The 20,587-nt window shown below is 46.4% G+C and overlaps 2 protein-coding genes across 2 annotated transcripts; one reads left to right on the forward strand and one right to left on the reverse strand.

Moving 5' to 3' along the window:
- Positions 1 to 17,351: 17,351 nt before the first annotated feature.
- On the reverse strand, positions 17,352 to 18,437 carry LOC123125723 (non-specific lipid transfer protein GPI-anchored 16). The gene is made up of 4 exons (XM_044546191.1): positions 18,038 to 18,437; positions 17,907 to 17,933; positions 17,773 to 17,808; positions 17,352 to 17,684 (listed from the first exon to the last, which is right to left on the reverse strand). Exons 1-4 carry the CDS (start codon positions 18,378 to 18,380, stop codon positions 17,509 to 17,511), a joined length of 582 nt encoding a protein of 193 aa, XP_044402126.1. The 5' UTR covers positions 18,381 to 18,437; the 3' UTR covers positions 17,352 to 17,508.
- A 465-nt stretch (positions 18,438 to 18,902) lies between these two features.
- On the forward strand, positions 18,903 to 19,918 carry LOC123125724 (non-specific lipid transfer protein GPI-anchored 5). Its single transcript, XM_044546192.1, has 3 exons — positions 18,903 to 19,303; positions 19,376 to 19,435; positions 19,546 to 19,918. The coding sequence occupies exons 1-3, from the start codon at positions 18,931 to 18,933 to the stop codon at positions 19,665 to 19,667; spliced, it is 555 nt and encodes a 184-aa protein (XP_044402127.1). The 5' UTR covers positions 18,903 to 18,930; the 3' UTR covers positions 19,668 to 19,918.
- The last annotated feature ends 669 nt before the right edge of the window (positions 19,919 to 20,587 follow it).

A 20,587-nucleotide genomic window follows, 5' to 3' on the forward strand; every position in this document is an offset into this window, starting at 1 on the left:
CCGACCACTGCAGAAGATAGAGAGAAAATGAAAGATGCTCCCTATGCTTCAGCCATAGGCTCTATCATGTATGCAATGCTGTGTACCAGACCTGATGTGTGCCTTGCTATTAGTTTAGCAGGGAGGTACCAAAGTAATCCAGGAGTGATCACTGGACAGCGGTCAAGAACATCCTGAAATACCTGAAAAGGACTAAGGATATGTTTCTCGTTTATGGAGGTGACAAAGAGCTCGTCGTAAATGGTTACGTCAATGCAAGCTTTGACATTGATCCGGACGATTCGAAATCGCAAACCGGATACGTGTTGATATTGAACAGTGGAGCTGTCAGTTGGTGCAGTTCTAAACAAAGCGTCATGGCGGGATCTACGTGTGAAGCGGAGTACATAGCTGCTTCAGAAGCAGCAAATGAAGGAGTCTGGATGAAGGAGTTCATATCCGATCTAGGTGTCATACCTAGTGCATCGGGTCCAATGAAAATCTTTTGTGACAATACTGGTGCAATTGCCTTGGCAAAGGAATCCAGATTTCACAAGGGAACCAAGCACATCAAGAGACACTTCAATTCCATCCGGGATCAAGTCCAGGTGGGAGACATAGAGATTTGCAAGATACATACAGATCTGAATATTGCAGACCCATTGACTAAGCCTCTTCGACGAGCAAAACATGATCAGCACCAAGACTCCATGGGTGTTAGAATCATTACTGTGTAATCTAGATTATTGACTCTAGTGCAAGTGGGAGACTGAAGGAAATACGCCCTAGAGGCAATAATAAAGTTATTATTTATTTCCTCATATCATGATAAATGTTTATTATTCATGCTAGAATTGTATTAACCGGAAACATAATACATGTGTGAATACATAGACAAACATAGTGTCACTAGTATGCCTCTACTTGACTAGCTCGTTGATCAAAGATGGTTGAGTTTCCTAGCCATAGACATGAGTTGTCATTTGATAAACGGGATCACATCATTCGGAGAATGATGTGATTGACTTTACCCATTCCGTTAGCTTAGCACTTGATTGTTTTAGTTTACTGCCATTGCTTTCTTCATGACTTATACATGTTCCTATGACTATGAGATTATGCAACTCCCGATTACCGGAGGAACACTTTGTGTGCAACCAAACGTCACAGCGTAACTGGGTGATTATAAAGGTGCCCTATAGGTGTCTCCGATGGTACTTGTTGAGTTGGCATAGATCGAGATTAGGATTTGTCACTCCGATTGTCGGAGAGGTATCTCTGGGGCCTCTCGGTAATGCACATCACTATAAGCCTTGCAAGCAATGTGACTAATGAGTTAGTTGCGGGATGATGCATTACGGAACGAGTAAAGAGACTTGCCGGTAACGAGATTGAGCTAGGTACTGAGATACCGACGATCGAATCTCGGGCAAGTAACATACCGATGACAAAGGGAACAACGTATGTTGTTATGCGGTTTGACCGATAAAGATCTTCGTAGAATATGTAGGACCAATATGAGCATCCAGGTTCTGCTATTGGTTAGGACCAATATGTCTACATAGTTCTCGAACCCGTAGGGTCCGCACGCTTAACGTTCGGTGACGATCGGTATTATGAGTTTATGTGTTTTGATGTACCGAAGGTAGTTCGGAGTCCCGGATATGATCACGGACATGACGAGGAGTCTCGAAATGGTCGAGATGTAAAGATCGATATATTGGATGACTACGTTCGGACACCGGAAGTGTTTCGGGAGGTTTCGGACATATACCAGAGTACCAGGGGGTTACCGGAACCCCCCGGGGAGTGTAATGGGCCTATTGGGCCTTAGTGGAGAAGAGGAGGGGCGGCCAAGGCAGGCCGCGCGCCCCCTCCCCCTCTAGTCCGAATTGGACAAGGAGGGGGCGGCGCCCCCCTTTCCTTCCCCTCTCTCTCTCCTCCTTCCCCCTTCTCCTACTCCAACTAGGAAAGGAGGAGTCCTACTCCCGATGGGAGTAGGACTCCCCCCTTGGCGCGCCCTCCTCCTTGGCCGGCCGCCTCCCCCCTAGCTCCTTTATATACAGGGGCAGGAGGCACCCCATAGACACAACAATTGATCATTGATCTCTTAGCCGTGTGCGGTGCCCCCCTCCACCATAATCCACCTCGGTAATATCGTAGCGGTGCTTAGGCGAAGCCCTGTGTCGGTAGCATCATCAACACCGTCATCACACCGTCGTGCTAACGGAACTCTCCCTCGAAGCTCCGCTGGATCGGAGTTCGTGGGACGTCATCGAACTGAACGTGTGCTGAACTCGGAGGTGCCGGGAGTTCGGTACTTGGATCGGTCGGATCATGAAGACGTATGACTACGTCAACCGCGTTGTCATAACGCTTTCGGTCTACGAGGGTGTGGTGGACAACACTCTCCCCTTTCTAAGTCGTAAAGCATGGTGCACTAAACTATCAAGTAGTCATCATATCGAGCTTGCCAAACGTTCATAACCTCTGCATCTGCTCCTGCAATTGGTCTGTCACCTAGCGGTGCATCAAGGACATAATTCTTCTGTGCAGCAATGAGGAAAATCCTCAGATCACGGACCAAGTCCGCATCATTGCTACTATCGTCTTTCAACTTATATTTCTCTAGGAACATATAAAAATAAACAGGGAGCTACATCGTGAGCTATTGATCTACAACATAGATATGCTAATACTACCAGGACTAAGTTCATGGTAAATTAAAGTTCAATTAATCATATTACTTAAGAACTCCCACTTAGATAGATAGATATCCCTCTAATCATCTAAGTGATCATGTGATCCAAATCAACTAAACCATGTCCGATCATCACGTGAGATGGAGTAGTTTTCAATGGTGAACATCACTATGTTGATCATATCTACTATATGATTCATGCTCGACCTTTCGGTCTCAGTGTTCCGAGGCCATATTTGCATATGCTAGGCTCGTCAAGTTTAACCCGAGTATTCTACGTGTGCAAAACTGGCTTGCACCCGTTGTATGTGAACGTAGAGCTTATCACACCCGATCATCACGTGGTGTCTCAGCACGACGAACTGTCGCAACGGTGCATACTCAGGGAGAACACTTGTACCTTGAAATTTAATGAGAGATCATCTTATAATGCTACCGCCATACTAAGATAGATGCATAATGGATAAAAATAACATGCAATCAATATAAGTGATATGATATGGCCATCATCATATTGTGCCTTTGATCTCCATCTCCAAAGCACCGTCATGATCACCATCGTCACCGGCTTGACACCTTGATCTCCATCGAAGCATCGTTGTCATCTCACCAACTATTGCTTCTACGACTATCGCTACCGCTTAGTGATAAAGTAAAGCAATTACATGGCGATTGCATTTCATACAATAAAGCGACAACCATATGGCTCCTGCCAGTTGCCGATAACTTTTACAAAACATGATCATCTCATACAACAATTTATATATCATCACGTCTTGACCATATCACATCACAACATGCCCTGCAAAAACAAGTTAGACGTCCTCTACTTTGTTGTTGCAAGTTTTACGTGGCTCCTACGGGCTTAGCAAGAACCGTTCTTACCTACGCATAAAAAACCACAATGATTTTTCGTCAAGTGTGTTGTTTTAACATTCAACAAGGACCGGGCGTAGCCACACTCGATTCAACTAAAGCAGGAGAAACAGACACCCACTAGCCACCTGTGTGCGAAGCATGTCGGTAGAACCAGTCTCGCGCAAGCGTACGCGTAATGTCGGTCTGGGCCGCTTCATCCAACAATACCTCCGAATCAAAGTATGGCATGCTGGTAAGCAGTATGACTATTATCGCCCACAACTCCTTGTGTTCTACTCGTGCATATAACATCTATGCATAGACCTAGCTCGGACGCCACTATTGGGGAACGCAGTAATTTCAAAAAAAATCCTACGAACACGGAAGATCTATCTAGGTGATGCATAGCAACGAGAAGGGAGAGTGTTGTCCACGTACCCACGTAGACTGAAAGCGGAAGCGTTATGACAATGCGGTTGATGTAGTCGTACGTCTTCATGATCCGACCCATCCTAGCACCGAACATACGGCACCTCCGCGATCTGCACATGTTCAGCTCGGTGACGTCCCTCGAACTCTAGATCCAGCTGAGGCCGAGGGAGAGTTCCGTCAGCACGACGGTGTGGTGACGGTGATGATGAAGTTACCGACGCAGGGCTTCGCCTAAGCACTACAACGATATGACCGAGGTGTAAAAATGTGGAGGGGGCACCGCACACGGCTAAGAGATTGTCTGTTGTGCTATTGGGGTGCCCCCTGCCACGTATGGCCATGTATATAAAGGAGGGACGGAGAGAGGAGGCCGGCCAGGTTTGGGCGCGCCAGGGGGAGTCCTACTTGGACTCCTAGTCCAAGTAGGATCCCCCCTTTTCCTTTCTTCCACCGGAGGGAAAGGTAAGGGAGAGAGAGGGGGAGGAAAGAGGGGGGCCGGCCCCCTCCCCTAGTCCAATTCGGTTTGGGAAAGGGGAGGGGCGCCCCTCTCACATGGCCCTTTCTCCTCTCCTCCAATAAGGCCCACTAGGCCCAATACTTCTCCCAGGGGGTTCCGGTAACCTCCCGGTACTCCGGAAAAATGCCCGAACCTCTTGGAACCATTCCGATGTCCAAATGCAACCTTCCAATATATGAATCTTTACCTCTCGACCATTTCGAGACTCCTCGTCATGTCTGTGATCTCATCCGGGTCTCCGAACAAACTTCGGTACATCAAATCACATAACTCATAATACAAATCGTCATCGAACGTTAAGCGTGCGGACCCTATGGGTTCGAGAACTATGTAGACATGACCGAGACACATCTCCGGTCAATAACCAATAGCGGAACCTGGATACTCATATTGGCTCCTACATATTCTACGAAGATCTTTATCGGTCAAACCGCAAAACAACATACGTTGTTCCCTTTGTCATCGGTATGTTACTTGCCCGAGATTCGATCGTCGGTATCTCAATACCTAGTTCAATCTCGTTACCGGCAAGTCTCTTTACTCGTTCCGTAATGAATCATCCCGCAACTAACTCATTAGTCACATTGCTTGCAAGGCTTATAGTGATGTGCATTACCGAGAGGGCCCAGAGATACCTCTCCGATACACAGAGTGATAAATCCTAATCTCGATCTATGCCAACCCAACAAACACCTTCGGAGACACCTGTAGAGCATCTTTATAATCACCCAGTTACGTTGTGACGTTTGATAGCACTTAAGGTGTTCCTCCGGTATTCGGGAGTTGCATAATCTCATAGTCTAAGGAACATGTATAAGTCACGAAGAAAGCAGTAGCAATGAAACTATAACGATCATAATGCTAAGCTAACGAATGGGTCTTGTCCATCACATCATTCTCCTAATGATGTGACCCCATTCATCAAATGACAACACGTGTCTATGGTTAGGAAACATAACCATCTTTGATAAACGAGCTAGTCAAGTAGAGGCATACTAGGGACACTTTGTTTTGTCTATGTATTCACACATGTACTAAGTTTCCGATTAATACAATTCTAGCATGAATAATAAACATTTATCATGAAATAAGGAAATAAATAATAACTTTATTATTGCCTCTAGGGCATATTTCCTTCATCTAGTACCGCGCAACTTTCGCCGGTACCATAAACCCACCATATACCTTCCTCAAAACAGCCACCATACCTACCTATTATGGCATTTCCATAGCCATTCCGAGATATATTGCCATGCAACTTTCCACCATTCCGTCTATTATGACACACTCCATCATTGTCATATTCCTTTGCATGATCATGTAGTTGACATCGTATTTGTGGCAAAGCCATCGTTCATCATTTTTATACATGTCGCTCTTGATTCATTGCACATCCCGGTACACCGCCGGAGGCATTCACATAGAGTCATATTTTGTTCTAAGTATCGAGTTGTAATTTTTGAGTTGTAAGTAAATAAAAGTGTGATGATCTTCATTATTAGAGCATTGTCCCAAGTGAGGAAAGGATGATGGAGACTATGATTCCCCCACAAGTCGGGATGAGACTCCAGACAAAAAAACAAAAGAAAAAGAGGCCAAAAAATGAGAGAAGGCCCAACAAAAAAATGAGAGAAAAGAGAGAAGGGACAATGTTAATATCCTTTTTCCACACTTGTGCTTCAAAGTAGCACCATGATCTTCATGATAGAGTCTCCTATATTGTCACTTTCATATACTAGTGGGAATTTTTCATGCTAGAACTTGGCTTGTATATTCCAATGATGGGCTTCCTCAAAATGCCCTAGATCTTCGTGAGCAAGCGAGTTGGATGCACACCCACTTAGTTTTCTTTTTGAGCTTTCATAAACTTATAGCTCTAGAGCATCTGTTGCATGGCAATCCCTACTCACTCACATTGATATCTATTAATGGGCATCTCCATAGCCCGTTGATATGCCTAGTTGATGTGAGACTATCTTCTTCTTTTTGTCTTCTCCATAACCACCGTCTATTCCACCTATAGTGCTACGTCCATGGCTCACGCTCATGTATTGTGTGAAAGTTGAAAAGGTTTGAGAACATCAAAAGTATGAAACAATTGCTTGGCTTGTCATCGGGGTTGTGCATGATTTGAATATTTTGTATGATGAAGATGGAGCATAGCCAGACTATATGATTTGTATGGATAATCTTTCTTTGGCCATGTTATTTTAAGAAGACATAATTATCTTGTTAGTATGCTTGAAGTATTATTGTTTTTATGTCAATATTAAAGTTTTGTTTTGAATCATACGGATCTGAACATTCATGCCACAATAAAGAGAAATACATGGATAAATATGTTAGGTAGCATTCCACATCAAAAGTTATGTTTTTATCATTTACCTACTCGAGGACAAGCAGGAATTAAGCTTGGGGATGCTTGATACGTCTCCAACATATCTATAATTTTTTATTGTTCCATGCTATTATATTGTCTGTTTTGGATGTTTTATATGCATTAATATGCTATTTTATATGCTTTTTGGGACTAACCTATTAACCTAGAGCCCAGTGCCAGTTTCTGTTTTTTTCCTTGTTTTAGAGTTTCGCAGAAAAGGAATACCAAACGGAATAAAACTTTCACGATGATTTTTCTTGGACCAGAAGACACCCGGGAGACTTGGAGTGCAAGTCAGAAGAGCCACGAGGCGGCCACAAGGGTGGAGGGCGCGCCCAGGGGGTTAGGGCGCGCCCCCGACCTTGTGGGCCCCTCGGTGACCCCCTGACCTAGATCTTCCTCCTATATATACTCTTATACCCCAAAAACATCCAGGGGAGCCACGAAACCATTTTTCCACCGCCGCAACCTTTTGTACCCGTGAGATCCCATCTAGGGGCCTTTTCCGGCATCCTGCCAGAGGGGGATTCGATCACGGAGGGCTTCTACATCAACACCATTGCCTCTCCGATGAAGCGTGAGTAGTTTACCACAGACCTACGGGTCCATAGCTAGTAGCTAGATGGCTTCTTCTCTCTCTTTGCTTCTCAATACAAAGTTCTCCTCGATGTTCTTGGAGATCTATTCGATGTAATACTCTTTTGCGGTGTGTTTGCTGAGATCCGATGAATTGTGGATTTATGATCAGCTTATCTATGAATATTATTTGAGTCTTCTATGAATTCTTATATGCATGATTTGATATCTTTGCAAGTCTCTTCGAACTATCGATTTGGTTTGGCCAACTAGATTGGTTTTTCTTGCAATGGAGAAGTGCTTAGCTTTGGGTTCAATCTTGCGGTGTCCTGTCCCAGTGACAATTGGGGCAGCAAGGCACGTATTGTATTGTTTTTTTTTGACAGAAAGATTGTAAGGGAACCCCCTACAGTATAATTGGTGCAACAAACCCAAATTGCAAGTACCATGTCTTGAACCTGGGTGGGTAGGAAGGCATCAGCCCCTTCCCACCACTAGACTATGCCTTAGTCTGCACGTATTGTATTGTTGCCATCGAGGATAAAAAGATGGGGTTTTCATCATATTGTTTGAGTTAATTCCGCTACATCATGTCATCTTGCCTAATGCATTACTCTGTTCTTATGAACTTGATGCATGCTGGATAGCGGTCGATGTGTGGAGTAATAGTAGTAGATGCACAATCGTTTTGGTCTACTTGATACGGACGTGATGCCTATATTCATGATCATTGCCTTAGATATCATCATAACTTTGCGCTTATCTATCAATTGCTCGGCAGTAACTTGTTCACCCACCGTAATAATTTCTATCTTGAGAGAAGCCTCTAGTGAAACCTATGGCCCCCGGGTCTATTTTCCATCATATAATCTTCTATTTTCCATCATAAAAGTTTCCGATCTGCAATCTTAGTTTCCTATTTACTTTCTTTGCAATCTTTTACTTTCCGTTCCATAAACCAAAAATATTACTTTGCCATTTATCCATCTATATCAGATCTCACTTTGCAAATAACCGTGAAGGGATTGACAACCCCTTTATTGTGTTGGGTGCAAGTTGGTGTTTGTTTGTGCAGGTATTCGGTGGCTTGTCACGTTATCTCCTACTGGATTCATACCTTGGTTCACAAAAGCTGAGGAAAATACTTACTCTACTTTGCTGCATCACCCTTTTCTCTTCAAGGGAAAAACCAACGCAAGCTCAAGATGTAGCACCCACCATTGGTAGTCTGGGCCCAAATTTTGCTCAAGTTAGCGATGGCCAAGCCTTACCAATGTCGGGTACACTGGAGTACCCCGCCAAAGGCCTCGATTATCCTGGGAGATTCATTTGATGGTGGTTAGCCCTTTGTCGATGTGTTTGCTCTGCCCAAGAATAGGGAGGGGTTGCCCCTTCGGCTTCTTCACCAATTCCCAACTCTGTTACTCTATTACCCTCTGTTGCACCAACCCTTACCGCCGCAATCGGCCATCACTTGCCAGAGCCAATGACATCTTTTCCGTTTGACCCTGCTCTATTGTTTCATCCTGGTCATCAAGGAATCTATGTGGTGGCTGCAACTAGGCCCTACCGTCAAATCCAGCTGTCATAACTGTTAGCTAATTAGTCTACAGTTTGTTTTTGCAGGTTAATTAGGCTATGTTAAACTAAGTATTAGGCATTCATCAATGTCAGTCACGACGTGACTACTTTTTGCCCAAATTTTTAGAAATAAAGTCAAATTCAATCAAATATGTTTTGAATTCTTTTATTATTGGGGAAGAACCATTGTAATCAATGACAAACTAGATCTACATGCAAGAAAAATATGGATGTTGCCTTTTGACGAATCTAAGTTTACGTCTTAGCTGCACAACATCTATATCCATATTGAGCATGCTTCATATGTGTTATGGAGGATGACCATATGACGACTCTCCTAGAGAGTTGCTCTTATGCGTGAACGGATAGCGTGTGCTACCAACTGACGTGGTGCCTTCTAGATATAAATTTGATGACACATCAACGTAGATGAACTGTTGGGACACAGACTATCTGAGCTCGGATGAATAGTAAAACTCATGTGTACAAAATTTCATGATGGAATCACATTGGTGGAGGTTTTTGTTTATTTTCCGCATACCTCATACGTCAAATTTGTTTGGCCCACACCTCCACGAATGTGATTACATCACGAAAAATTGATGCATGTGAAAAAAATCGGATGATTGTTGCAAAACAAATTCGTATCAATCATCTCATGACACCACGCGGATGACGAAGTTCTTTAACAGCAACGCTTTTAGGAAGGGAGAGACGTTGATGCGTCGTTGTCATCAAATCCAACCATCAAGGCAACAATCTAGGTTTTCACCATCAAGAATCAGTTCGAGCATATATGTTCAATGCCTTCAATAAGGTATCGACGCAAAAAAAACATCGCCATTGCCAGGTATAATCCGCTTGGATTAGACCTAGGTTTTTACCTTCTAGCTCAAGACTGGGTGCCCGTAGCACCACCATCAAAGTCACGCATGAGTTATCACCATCACTTTTCCACGATCCCAACAGCTACATGCGACTCGCTGCGTCCCCGGGTGCCGGTTGCCGGCTGACGGCGCTGGGTGCGTTGGGAACCTTGCTGGTGCCTGCGGCGGCTCATGGCGCTTCTCCGGTTGTCCCAGCCCGGCGGTGCCATGTTGGGGGTGGGGCTGGTGGCCTTACCCCAAACATGGCTTCTCCGGAGGAGATCATCGCTTTTGGAGGGATTCCGGATCCTGTGTCCGAGGGACGACAGATGAGCTGCCGCCTCCAGGATTAGCTGGATGTTGATGACATGCAGCTGAGGTGCGCCATGCGGCGGGCCAAGCTTCGTGACATTGAGGTCACTACTGGTATGTCGGTCAACACTTCCAATTCCATTTTGCATTTTTCTAATGATGAAATTATCCATAATGCAAATCAGTTAGGAGTTTCACTAGGTAGTAATGATAGTGAAATCTCTAAATTCGTTAATGATATCCTGGATCTTGAAGTGGAACGCGCTTTAGAACTGATTCGAAACTTAGCAGTGGTCAAACCTATGAACGATTCCGACATAGATGCGTTGGGAGTCAGGGTTCTCGATAGTTTTTGTGCGGATCTTGCCTCCATCCCTTCCTGAGACAGAGGAGGATGATGGTTCTATCTCCCTAAGGGATTCTGCCCCTATCGATTCTCACGCAGTTTGGTCCATCGAGCCCGGTTGTGAGGACCGGGTGGAGGATCAAAACAAGCCTAAACGCAAGTGGAAGCAAAAGATTTATCCAGCTTCGGCTGTGCGTAGAAGTGCTAGGAACCTTAATACTAAAAAATTCCATGATGAAATATGAGAGGAATCTTTTGGAATAGCAGAGGTCTGACAGACTTGGCTAAAAGAAGGTTTCTAGCGGATGCTTCTATCGAACATAAGTTGGATTTGATCGCCCTCTCTGAAACTGGAAGGGACAATTTCACCCCCCAAGTTTCTAAGTACTTTATTGGGAGGTGTCGATTTTGATTGGCATTGCTTACCTCCGAGAGGAAGATCCGGTGGGATCTTACTTCGGGTTAAATGTGAGTCGTTGGAAGTCCGAAGTGTGGTTATGGGAGATTCCGCCGTTAAGTTTCGGGTTAGATCAAAGGCCGATGGGTTTAATTGGGCACTGGTGGCGGTATATGGCGCCGCGCAGCCAGAACTCAAACCAGAGTTTTTGGCGGATCTTGTCCGTATTTGCGGTTCTGAGTAGCTTCCAATTTTGATTGGGGGCGACTTTAACATTATTAGAAGGAGAGAGGAAAAGAACAATGATAACTTTGACGGCAGATGGTCGTTTATGTTTAATACCATTATTGAAAGCTTGGATCTGAGAGAGATAGAGCTTTCGGGTAGAAAATTCACTTGGGCTAATACATTACCAAACCCGACGTTTGAGAAGCTGGATCGTGTCCTCGCGAGCGCCGTATGGGAGCAGAAATTTCCCCTGGTAACAGTCCAGGCATTATCGCGCGCGATCTCCGACCACACCCCTTTGCTGGTTGACTCTGGTGAGGCAACGCGTGTGGGGAATAAAAACACCTTTTCTTTCGAATTGGCGTGGTTTGAAAGAGAAGGTTTCTTGGATCTGATAGCCATGGAATGGGCTAAAGATGCAGGAGGGATGACTTCCGTTGAAAGACGGCAGAATAAGATAAGGCACTTAAGAAGTTTCTTACGTGGGTGAGTGGGATCTATAAGATTGAAAAGGAAAGGCTCCTTACACTTATTCAGTCCCTAGATTTAAAAGCCGAGTCCACAATTCTAGAGACCACGGAGCTGGAAACTAAAGTGGGTGCGGAGATGAGATTGAAAGTACTCCCGCGGGAGGAGGAATTGAAGTGGGCATTGCGCGCTAAGGTTCGCAAAGTTGTCCAAGGGGACGATGACACTCAATTCTTTCATATGATCGCCAATGGCAAGCACAGAAAGAAAAGAATTTCAGCTTGAGCGAGACGAGGGGACGATTTTAGGGCAGGAAAACCTTAATTTATACATAACCAATTACTGCAAGCAGCTGTTTGGGCCTCCGGAGCATAATTTTGTATCCTTGGATGAGTCGAGGGTTGATGATGTTCCTCAACTTGCTGCGGATGAAAATTATATTTTGACCGCCCCATTTTCGGAGAAAGAGGTGTTTAAGGCTATTTCACAGATGAAGAATAGTAAAGCTCCAGGGCCGGATGGTTTTCCGGCGGAGTTTTATAAAACGTGTTGGCATATTATTAAAGGGGATTTCATACCGATGTTCCATGATTTATTCTCTGGGCAGCTTCAGTTGTTTCATTTGAATTTTGGAATGATAACTTTGCTTCCTAAGAAAACAGAGGCCGTGAGAATTGAGCAGTTCAGGCCGATCTATCTTCTTAATGTAAGTTTCAAAATTTTCACCAAGGTTGGGACTAATAGACTTACGTAGATTGCGCACTTTGTGGTGCAGCCGTCCCAAACTGCTTTCATGCCAGATAGAAACATCCTAGAAGGGGTTGTGGTTCTACATGAAATGCTCCATGAAATTCACGCGAAAAACTAGACGGGGTTGTTTTCGAAGTGGATTTTGAGAAAGCGTACGATAAAGTCAAATGGCCATTTCTTCAACAGGCCTTGCGTATGAAAGGTTTCGATCAGGCCTGGAGACACCAGGTAGAATCTTTCACGCAAAAAGGAAGTGTTGGAATTAAAATGAATGACGACATAGGTCACTACTTCCAGACACATAAGGGCCTGAGACAAGGAGATCTGATGTCATCTATTCTATTCAACATAGTAGTCGACATGTTGACAATTCTAATAGGAAGGGCTAAGGATGCTGGTCAGGTAGGTGGCCTGGTTCCTCATCTAGTTGATGGAGGTGTGTCTATCCTACAGTACGCCGATGATACTATCATCTTTATGGAGCATGACTTCGCAAGAGCATGAAACATGAAGCTGGTGCTATGCTTATTCGAACAATTGATCGGGTTAAAGATTAACTTCCATAAAAGTGAATTGTTCTGTTTTGGAAGAGCCAATGAGGAACAAGATGCTTACAAACAATTGTTCGGGTGCGAATTGGGGGTTTTACCTTTCACGTATTTGGGTATACCAATCCACCATCGTAAGCTCACAAACAGAGAATGGAAGTGCATTGAGGATCGATTTGGGAAGAAACTGAGCTGCTGGAAGGGCAAGTTGATGTCATATGGAGGCCGATTAATTCTCATTAATTCGGTTCTCACGAGTATGCCCATGTTTCTCTTATCCTTTTTCGAGGTACCAGTTGGAGTTCGGAAAAGGCTTGACTTCTATCGATCACGTTTCTTCTGGCAGAGTGATGAGCTAAAGAAAAAATACAGACTCGCTAAATGGGATATTATTTGTCGACCGAAAGACCAAGGGGGTCTAGGTATTGAAAATCTTGAGGTGAAGAACATATGTCTTCTCAGCAAGTGGCTGTATAAGCTATCTGTAGAGACAGAGGCCACATGGGCGTAGATTCTGCGTAATAAGTACCTTCATTCCAAAACGCTGTCTCAGGTGACAGTGAGGCCGATGGACTCGCCTTTTTGGAAAGGACTGATGAGAGTAAATCAGTTTTTTTCAATAGGACAAAGTTTATAGTTGGAAACGGTACCACTACGAGATTCTGGGAGGATACGTGGCTAGGGGAAACACCCCTCGTGCTTCAATATCCTTCGCTTTCATAGCATTGTTCAACGAAGAGACGCTTACGTTGCAACAGTACTTCAGTCCACTCCACTCAATATTCACTTCAGGAGGACGCTAGCTGGAAACCGTTGGGAAGCCTGGCTCCATCTCGTGAGAAGACTGATGGATGTTCAGCTTTCTCAACGGCTCGATCAGTTGTGCTGTAAGCTAACTAGGAATGGAGAGTTTACGGTTAAATCCATGTATCTGAATGTTATCACCTCTAGCTCTACTCCTAGTTCGAAACATGTTTGGAAAGTCAAAGTACCTTTGAAAATTAAAGTGTTTATGTGGTTTGTACATAAACAAGTCATTTTAACAAAGGACAACTTGGCAAAACGCAACTGGACAGGATCTACAAGATGTAGTTTTTGTGACCGGGATGAATCCATCAAGCACCTCTTTCTTGACTGCCTTTGGCAAAAAAAATGTTGCGAACGGTTCACATAGCCTTTAATGTTACTCCTCTGAATACTATCAGCATGTTATTTGGGACGTGGCTTGATGGGATAGAATCCGAAACAGGATAGATTTCGAAACAGCGAGACACATTCGTGTAGGAGTATGTGCTTTATTATGGGCAGTCTGGAACTGCAGAAATGATTTGGTCTTTAACAGAACAACAAACATTCATTTTTTGCAGGTTATCTTCCGAGCCACTGCGTTGATCCGTGTGTGGTCGCTACTCACTCCGACGAAGGCCAGGGAGTCTATGGTTACTGGATCTATCCGATGAGAGATGGTAGCTCGGGCTATTTTCAACCGGTTTGGATGGCGGTTATGTAATAGGATAGGCAATTAGTTTTCCTATCTTTCTTATGCCAGCCGGTTGTGGCTTTACTTTTCTTTTTGTGCTCTTTGTGAGCATTTTTCGTTCTTTTGTTTGAGACATGATGACTTGTGTTGAACCTTTTTGCTTATTAATAAGTATGGTCGTATGCATCGTTCTGATGCAGAGGCCGGGGAGCTCCCCTTTTTCGAAAAAAATAAAAAAAATACGATGTGCGACCGCCACCGCTGCACAACCATCCCTCTGTGCCACGTCTTCGTTCATAGTTTGCATCCATTGCCGAAGTGAACCATCGGATCTGGAGAGATGAACCTCTTCGGAGAGCTTCCGGTGACCACCATCACCGTGGAGCCGTAGGAGGTCATTATAGTACAGTCTGCAGCCACCCAGGGGCAGAGATTCGAGAGGGCTGAACTGGGCCATGTCCCACCCATGATTCGGTGAATTGTTTTATACCTATGTTATGCTTCATAGCGCATGAAGCCCAGTCCACAAGGACCAAGAGACAGGTCGGGATGGGAATGGGCCGACCCGGCCCTGGCCTTGGACCCGGCCCTCATGGCCCCAAGGCCAATTTGAGAAGCCACGGGTCGACCCATATAAAAAATAGTCAGTGGCCTTGTTGGCCCGATGGGCATTCCGGGTCGAACCCAAATTCTTGATTTACATTGTCTTGTGCACAAATGAGATATTAAAATTAGACACGCTTTAATGGAATCTAACTAGTGTAAGAATTAATAAAATATTTAATACATGGTAATAGGAAAAAATTAAGCCGTCTACTTGTGATTTTGTACATGCGCATTTTGATGAAACATATCAAGACAATTTTGTTGTTCATATACGCGAGCGTTCGCCGAAAATTATACAACTGACTGCATTGTAAAATTGGCTCCTACGACAAAGTCGGCGGATGAAGACTGCGGCTGTTGTGAGCTATAAGACTATAAGGCGGGCCGGCCCCGCTGACCCAACGGGTCACTCGGTGGCGGCCCTGTTGACCCTCTTGTTTGAGGCCGACCCACGTGACCCATTGGCCTTGAATTTTTGGGTCGGGTCAGTGACCCGGTGGGCCGACCCGGCCCATTTCCATCCTGAGAGACAGGGCACATCACGGTCGACCCAAGCCGCAAAAGGTCTCGCATGCGAACACATAACAGGAGCAGCAGCCAGCGGCGGCATATCTCGTAGGCACAACAGTCCCCCAACCCATCTGCGCGACCTTTTCATGGTGCCCTTCCCCCTCTGTTGTCCCTCTAGACTCCGACAGTCTGACCCCTAGCCTCCGTTAATTGCTACAGTCTGCTCCGCTAAGTAGAGTTTCATGTTCACCTACGAACTCTGGCGCCCCTGATTAATTTCTAATTATCTCGAGAGCATTATGTTTTTTGTTATCCATTGGTTGAACTAGTCATAAATTAATGCAATTTAGAAATAGAAGGTGAAGAGATATTTTTGTTGGTGAACCAGGCAATGTTGGTACCTATCTTTCTTATGCCAGCCGGTTGTGGCTTTACTTTTCTTTTTGTGCTCTTTGTGAGCATTTTTCGTTCTTTTGTTTGAGACATGATGACTTGTGTTGAACCTTTTTACTTATTAATAAGTATGGTCGTATGCATCGTTCTGATGCAGAGGCCGGGGAGCTCCCCTTTTCAAAAAAAAAATACGATGTGCGACCGCCACCGCTGCACAACCATCCCTCTTCGGAGAGCTTCCGGTGACCACCATCACCGTGCAGCCATAGGAGGTCATTATAGTACAGTCTACAGCCACCCAGGGGGGCAGAGATTCGTGAGGGCCGAACTGGGCCATGTCCCGCCCATGATTCGGTGAATTTTTTTATACCTATGTTATGCTTCATAGCGCATGAAGCCCAGTCCACCACAAGGACCAAGAGACAGGGCACATCACGGTCGACCCAAGCCGCAAAAGGTCTTGTGTGCGAACACATAACAGGAGCAGCAGCCAGCGGCGGCATATCTCGTAGGCACAACAGTCCCCCAACCCATCTGCGCGACCTTTTCATGGTGCCCTTCCCCCTCTGTTGTCCCTCCAGACTCCGGCCAGTCATGGCCCCAGCCATTGGGATCAAATCGCGGCGCCTCGTTGGTGCCTCCGACAGTCTGACCCCTAGCCTCCGTTGATTGCTACAGTCTGCTCCGCCAAGTAGAGTTTCATGTTCACCTACGAACTCTGGCGCCCCTGATTAATTTCTAATTATCTCGAGAGCATTATGTTTTGTTATCCATTGGTTGAACTGGTCATAAATTAATGCAATTTAGAAATAGAAGGTGAAGAGATATTTTTGTTGGTGAACCAGGCAATGTTGGTACCTAAAGTTTATTTTATTTTGTTTGGTGCATTTTAGTGTATGAAGATAATTGAAACAAAGTTGCCTAATAAGATGGAAAATGAGTATCTTGTGCGTTGTGACTAACTTAACATCAAGGGAAAATTTAGCGAGAACAAAAGGTACTAACTAATGCCGAGCCGGAACAGTCCATCGTAAGGGGTCCGCGAGCGCATCCACCGGGAACCGCACGGGGAAGACTCAGCTCCGCGCGAGAAGGCATGTCATGCCGCCATCGGCGGCCTTTGCCCAGTGACCTATGCCGACAACGGCGAGGGAGAGGGTGGAAGAGGGGCCGGCAAAGGGGACAAGTAGGTTTCCCCTGAGCCGCCCCTGTGAAGAAGACGCGGGGGTAGATCCCTTTTTCCGTTCATACCCAACTCATTTGAGCTTGAGCCTAGAAGAAGGGCACTTCCCCAGCCGTTGCTTTGTGTTCAACCACCATGATATCATTACAGAAATCCGTAGCGTTGGATGTGTGATGTGATGTGATTTGAAGAAGGCATCAAAAGATCCATCCGGCATACCGGCACATTCAAGAAAACACGTGCTCCATAATCACATCATATTGATCCCACACGGAAAATTTTCTTACACGGTGAGCCCAAAGCCACCAACACAATAGTAACATCCTTCTTTTCTTTGCGGCGAAAACCAGCCATTGTCTCGGAGATGAGCATCCTACAAGTCCTCCACGTGCACAACCTACGTAATCAGAACCAAAATGGATGCGGCCACAAGCAGCAGAACGGAGGGAGCACGGGCGCCCCTCCACACCGAGCTGGGCACTACCACCGGCCTCTGCCCCTGCATGACCGGCGGCGCTTCCACCGCCGGCGGTGTCGCCGTCTCATCCACCGACGACTCCGGCGGCAACGCTGCTGCAGAATTGCAAGACGTTTGTTCAGACCAACAGATTAATTTGCAACTTCGGTACGGTAGGAGCAGAACGTCGTTGAAGATACTTACGCAGAGGGGGCAGCGCCGGAGCAAATGCAATAGGCCCTGAAAGTTCATCGTTCAGTGTTAATCAGCTTCAGTAATGTACACTCAATTACTCAATACTATGTCAATGGCAGGTTAAGCAAGAAGAATTAATTTACCTGGAGCTGGGATTTGCGTCGCTGTATCTGCAGATCACAAGAATGCGACAGACAAGAACTTGCTTGGTTAATCAGAGTTCAAATTGTGCAGTAAAAAAACTGAAAACAAACTGTTGGAAGTAGACACGGACCTCTGCAGACGAGCGGGACGGAGAGCGACTTGCAGACCCTGGGGAGGGAGATGGCGAGGGTGCGGTTGATGGGGAGGCCGAAGGGCACGTTGCCGGTGAGGATGAGGCAGGCGCAGTCGGCGCCGGTGCGGACCACCCCGGCCACCGCCCTGCAGCACTGCAGCGTCGGCGAGCCCCCGCCGTTGGTACTCCCCGTCACGAAGTTGAGGCACGGCGTGAACGTGCTGATCAGCGACGCCGTGCACGACGTCGCCACCCCCGCCTGCCCCGACACCGCCGCCGGCAGCACGGCCAGCACCAATACCAACGCCGCCGCCGCGCCCATCGCACCGTCACGTGTCATAGCCCGATCATACAACTGAAATGCACCACAGTTTTTTGAATGAGCAAATTACACTGTGAAGGATCCCGCGCGGTTCCGCTGCTTATATATGCATGTGGGTGATGGGAAATACACTTTGGTAGTTGTCGTGTGTGTAAACTAGTGTGGTTAAGAATGTTTCAGGTGGTAGATGAGCGTTTGGCCATGGTGGTTGCGCGAACCGCTTGTGCTGATGCGTTTAGGTGATCAGGACGTGAGGTAGCTGGGACTGTGACCAGATGAATCCGCAAAGTTTGCAGGTGCACTGCTCTCTCTGTCTCGGAGACTCCGACTGACTCGCCATGAAAGCGAAGTCCAAGGATTTGGCGAGAAGTTGACCGAACAATGGCGAATGCATATGCAAAAATAGCCTGGGCTCACCGGCGCGACCAACCTTAACTAACCGCTATTATGGACCATGGTCTGTCAGTGTCAAGAACGAGAATGCTTCTTGCTACAAAATCAGAGAGCTGACCATGCCAGTGCCACGCACAGTTCGCGCATCAAAGGCGAAGGAATTACAACAAGTCCAATGGGAGCGGATCATAACGGCGTCTCGGCGCTCGGCCTTGTCCTGGCCGTGGCGGCCGCGCTGCTGGCGTGCCAGTGCGCGGCACAGGTGCCGGCGCCGGCGCCGGCTCCATCTGGTGGCAGCGGGGGCTCTGGTTGCATGCCGGAGCTCGTCAGCCTTTCCCCGTGCATGGCCTACATGTCGGGCAACGCAACGGCGCCCGGGGAGCCGTGCTGCGCGGCGGTGTCCGGCGTGCTGCGGTCCAGCCCGAAATGCCTCTGCGCGGTGCTCGGCGGCACGGCGGCCACGCTCGGCGTGGCCCTGGACGGCGCCCGCGCGCTGCAGATGCCCGCGGCGTGCAGGGTCCAGGCCCCGCCCGCCAGCCAGTGCGACTGTAAGCCCACACTGCGCAAGTACGAACAACACCGCAAGTAGAAAATAACGTCGTGCCATTTGTGCCGTGCAGCCATGGGTGTTCCGATGTCTTCTCCGGCGACGCCCTACGATCCGGACGCTACGCCTGCAGGTACGTGCAGAACCTTCTGCAAATGTTTTGGAATAGGCCCGTGGAGATGATCGGAGCGCATCACGGTGAGCTAATCGGAGCGCCATTTTCTGTCTCTGGATCTGACGCAGGGTCTGGATCCAAGGCCACTCCGACGCCTCAGTACTCCCGCGGGAATGTCGACAGAGCAGGAAGGAGAAGTCTGGCCTTCGTCGTCGCCGTCGTAGCAATAGCTCTGATTCGTACACCCTGACACCTGTTGGATTGGCCACGGGGCCTGTATCTGACGCAGCAGAGGCAGAGACCCCGTTAAACTTGAATGAATGTTTTTTTAGCAAGCCTTGAATGAACAGTTTTACTAAGTACTGATACTGACAAAATCGATGCTATTTTCCTTTGATCTTGCATGAAGATTCGTATACAATTTTTCTTCTTCAGTTTTTTCCTTTTTATTCTTATATACTATATCACTTGACTGACACTTGAATAAATTGCACACGTCCACGGGTGCGTCCGGACACCCCATGGGCAGCGCCTGTCCGCCCATGTTCTCTTTTACAACCACAACCTCCATTTTCGAAATCTCAAATCCAACCAAATACATGCACGTCCATCATCTGATAATACACGATAACAGTGAGTGAATACCTCATGCAAAGAATAAATTTGTACATAATTCAAACATAAAACTTATTTCAAGTGCATAATTCAAACATGAAATTCATTGATTTCTAGCTTGGACCCGCATATACTCCACAAGATAATTTAGTTGCACGTGCACCTGTTGGTCTTGAAATTGTCGATGTATCTCTAGAAAGTTCACAACATGCCTAGCATCTTATTCTAGGAGGCAGACTCGTACTCCGAACTTCTCAAAATCATGTGTACGGGTTGCCCCTTCACTCTCATCCTTCACGGCCATGTTGTGCAAGATTACATAGCATGTCATCAGCTGTTACAATGTTTCGGTTCCTGCACACCGAATACCCCTTTCACATTCATTCTAGCACCTTCTTGCATTTGTGCAAAGACACATTGTTACCTACCTTGGAGCTCAGATATAGTCTTCACGAAAGCCGCCGGTAGGATAGATACCATCGGCAGGGTAGCAACCCATTGTATAGTTGTGTCTTTTCATTGTGAGAACCAGACATGCCAAAGAAAACCCGTCTA

Source organism: Triticum aestivum, chromosome 5D (assembly GCF_018294505.1).
Source record: "Triticum aestivum cultivar Chinese Spring chromosome 5D, IWGSC CS RefSeq v2.1, whole genome shotgun sequence".
Lineage (NCBI taxonomy): Eukaryota > Viridiplantae > Streptophyta > Magnoliopsida > Poales > Poaceae > Triticum > Triticum aestivum.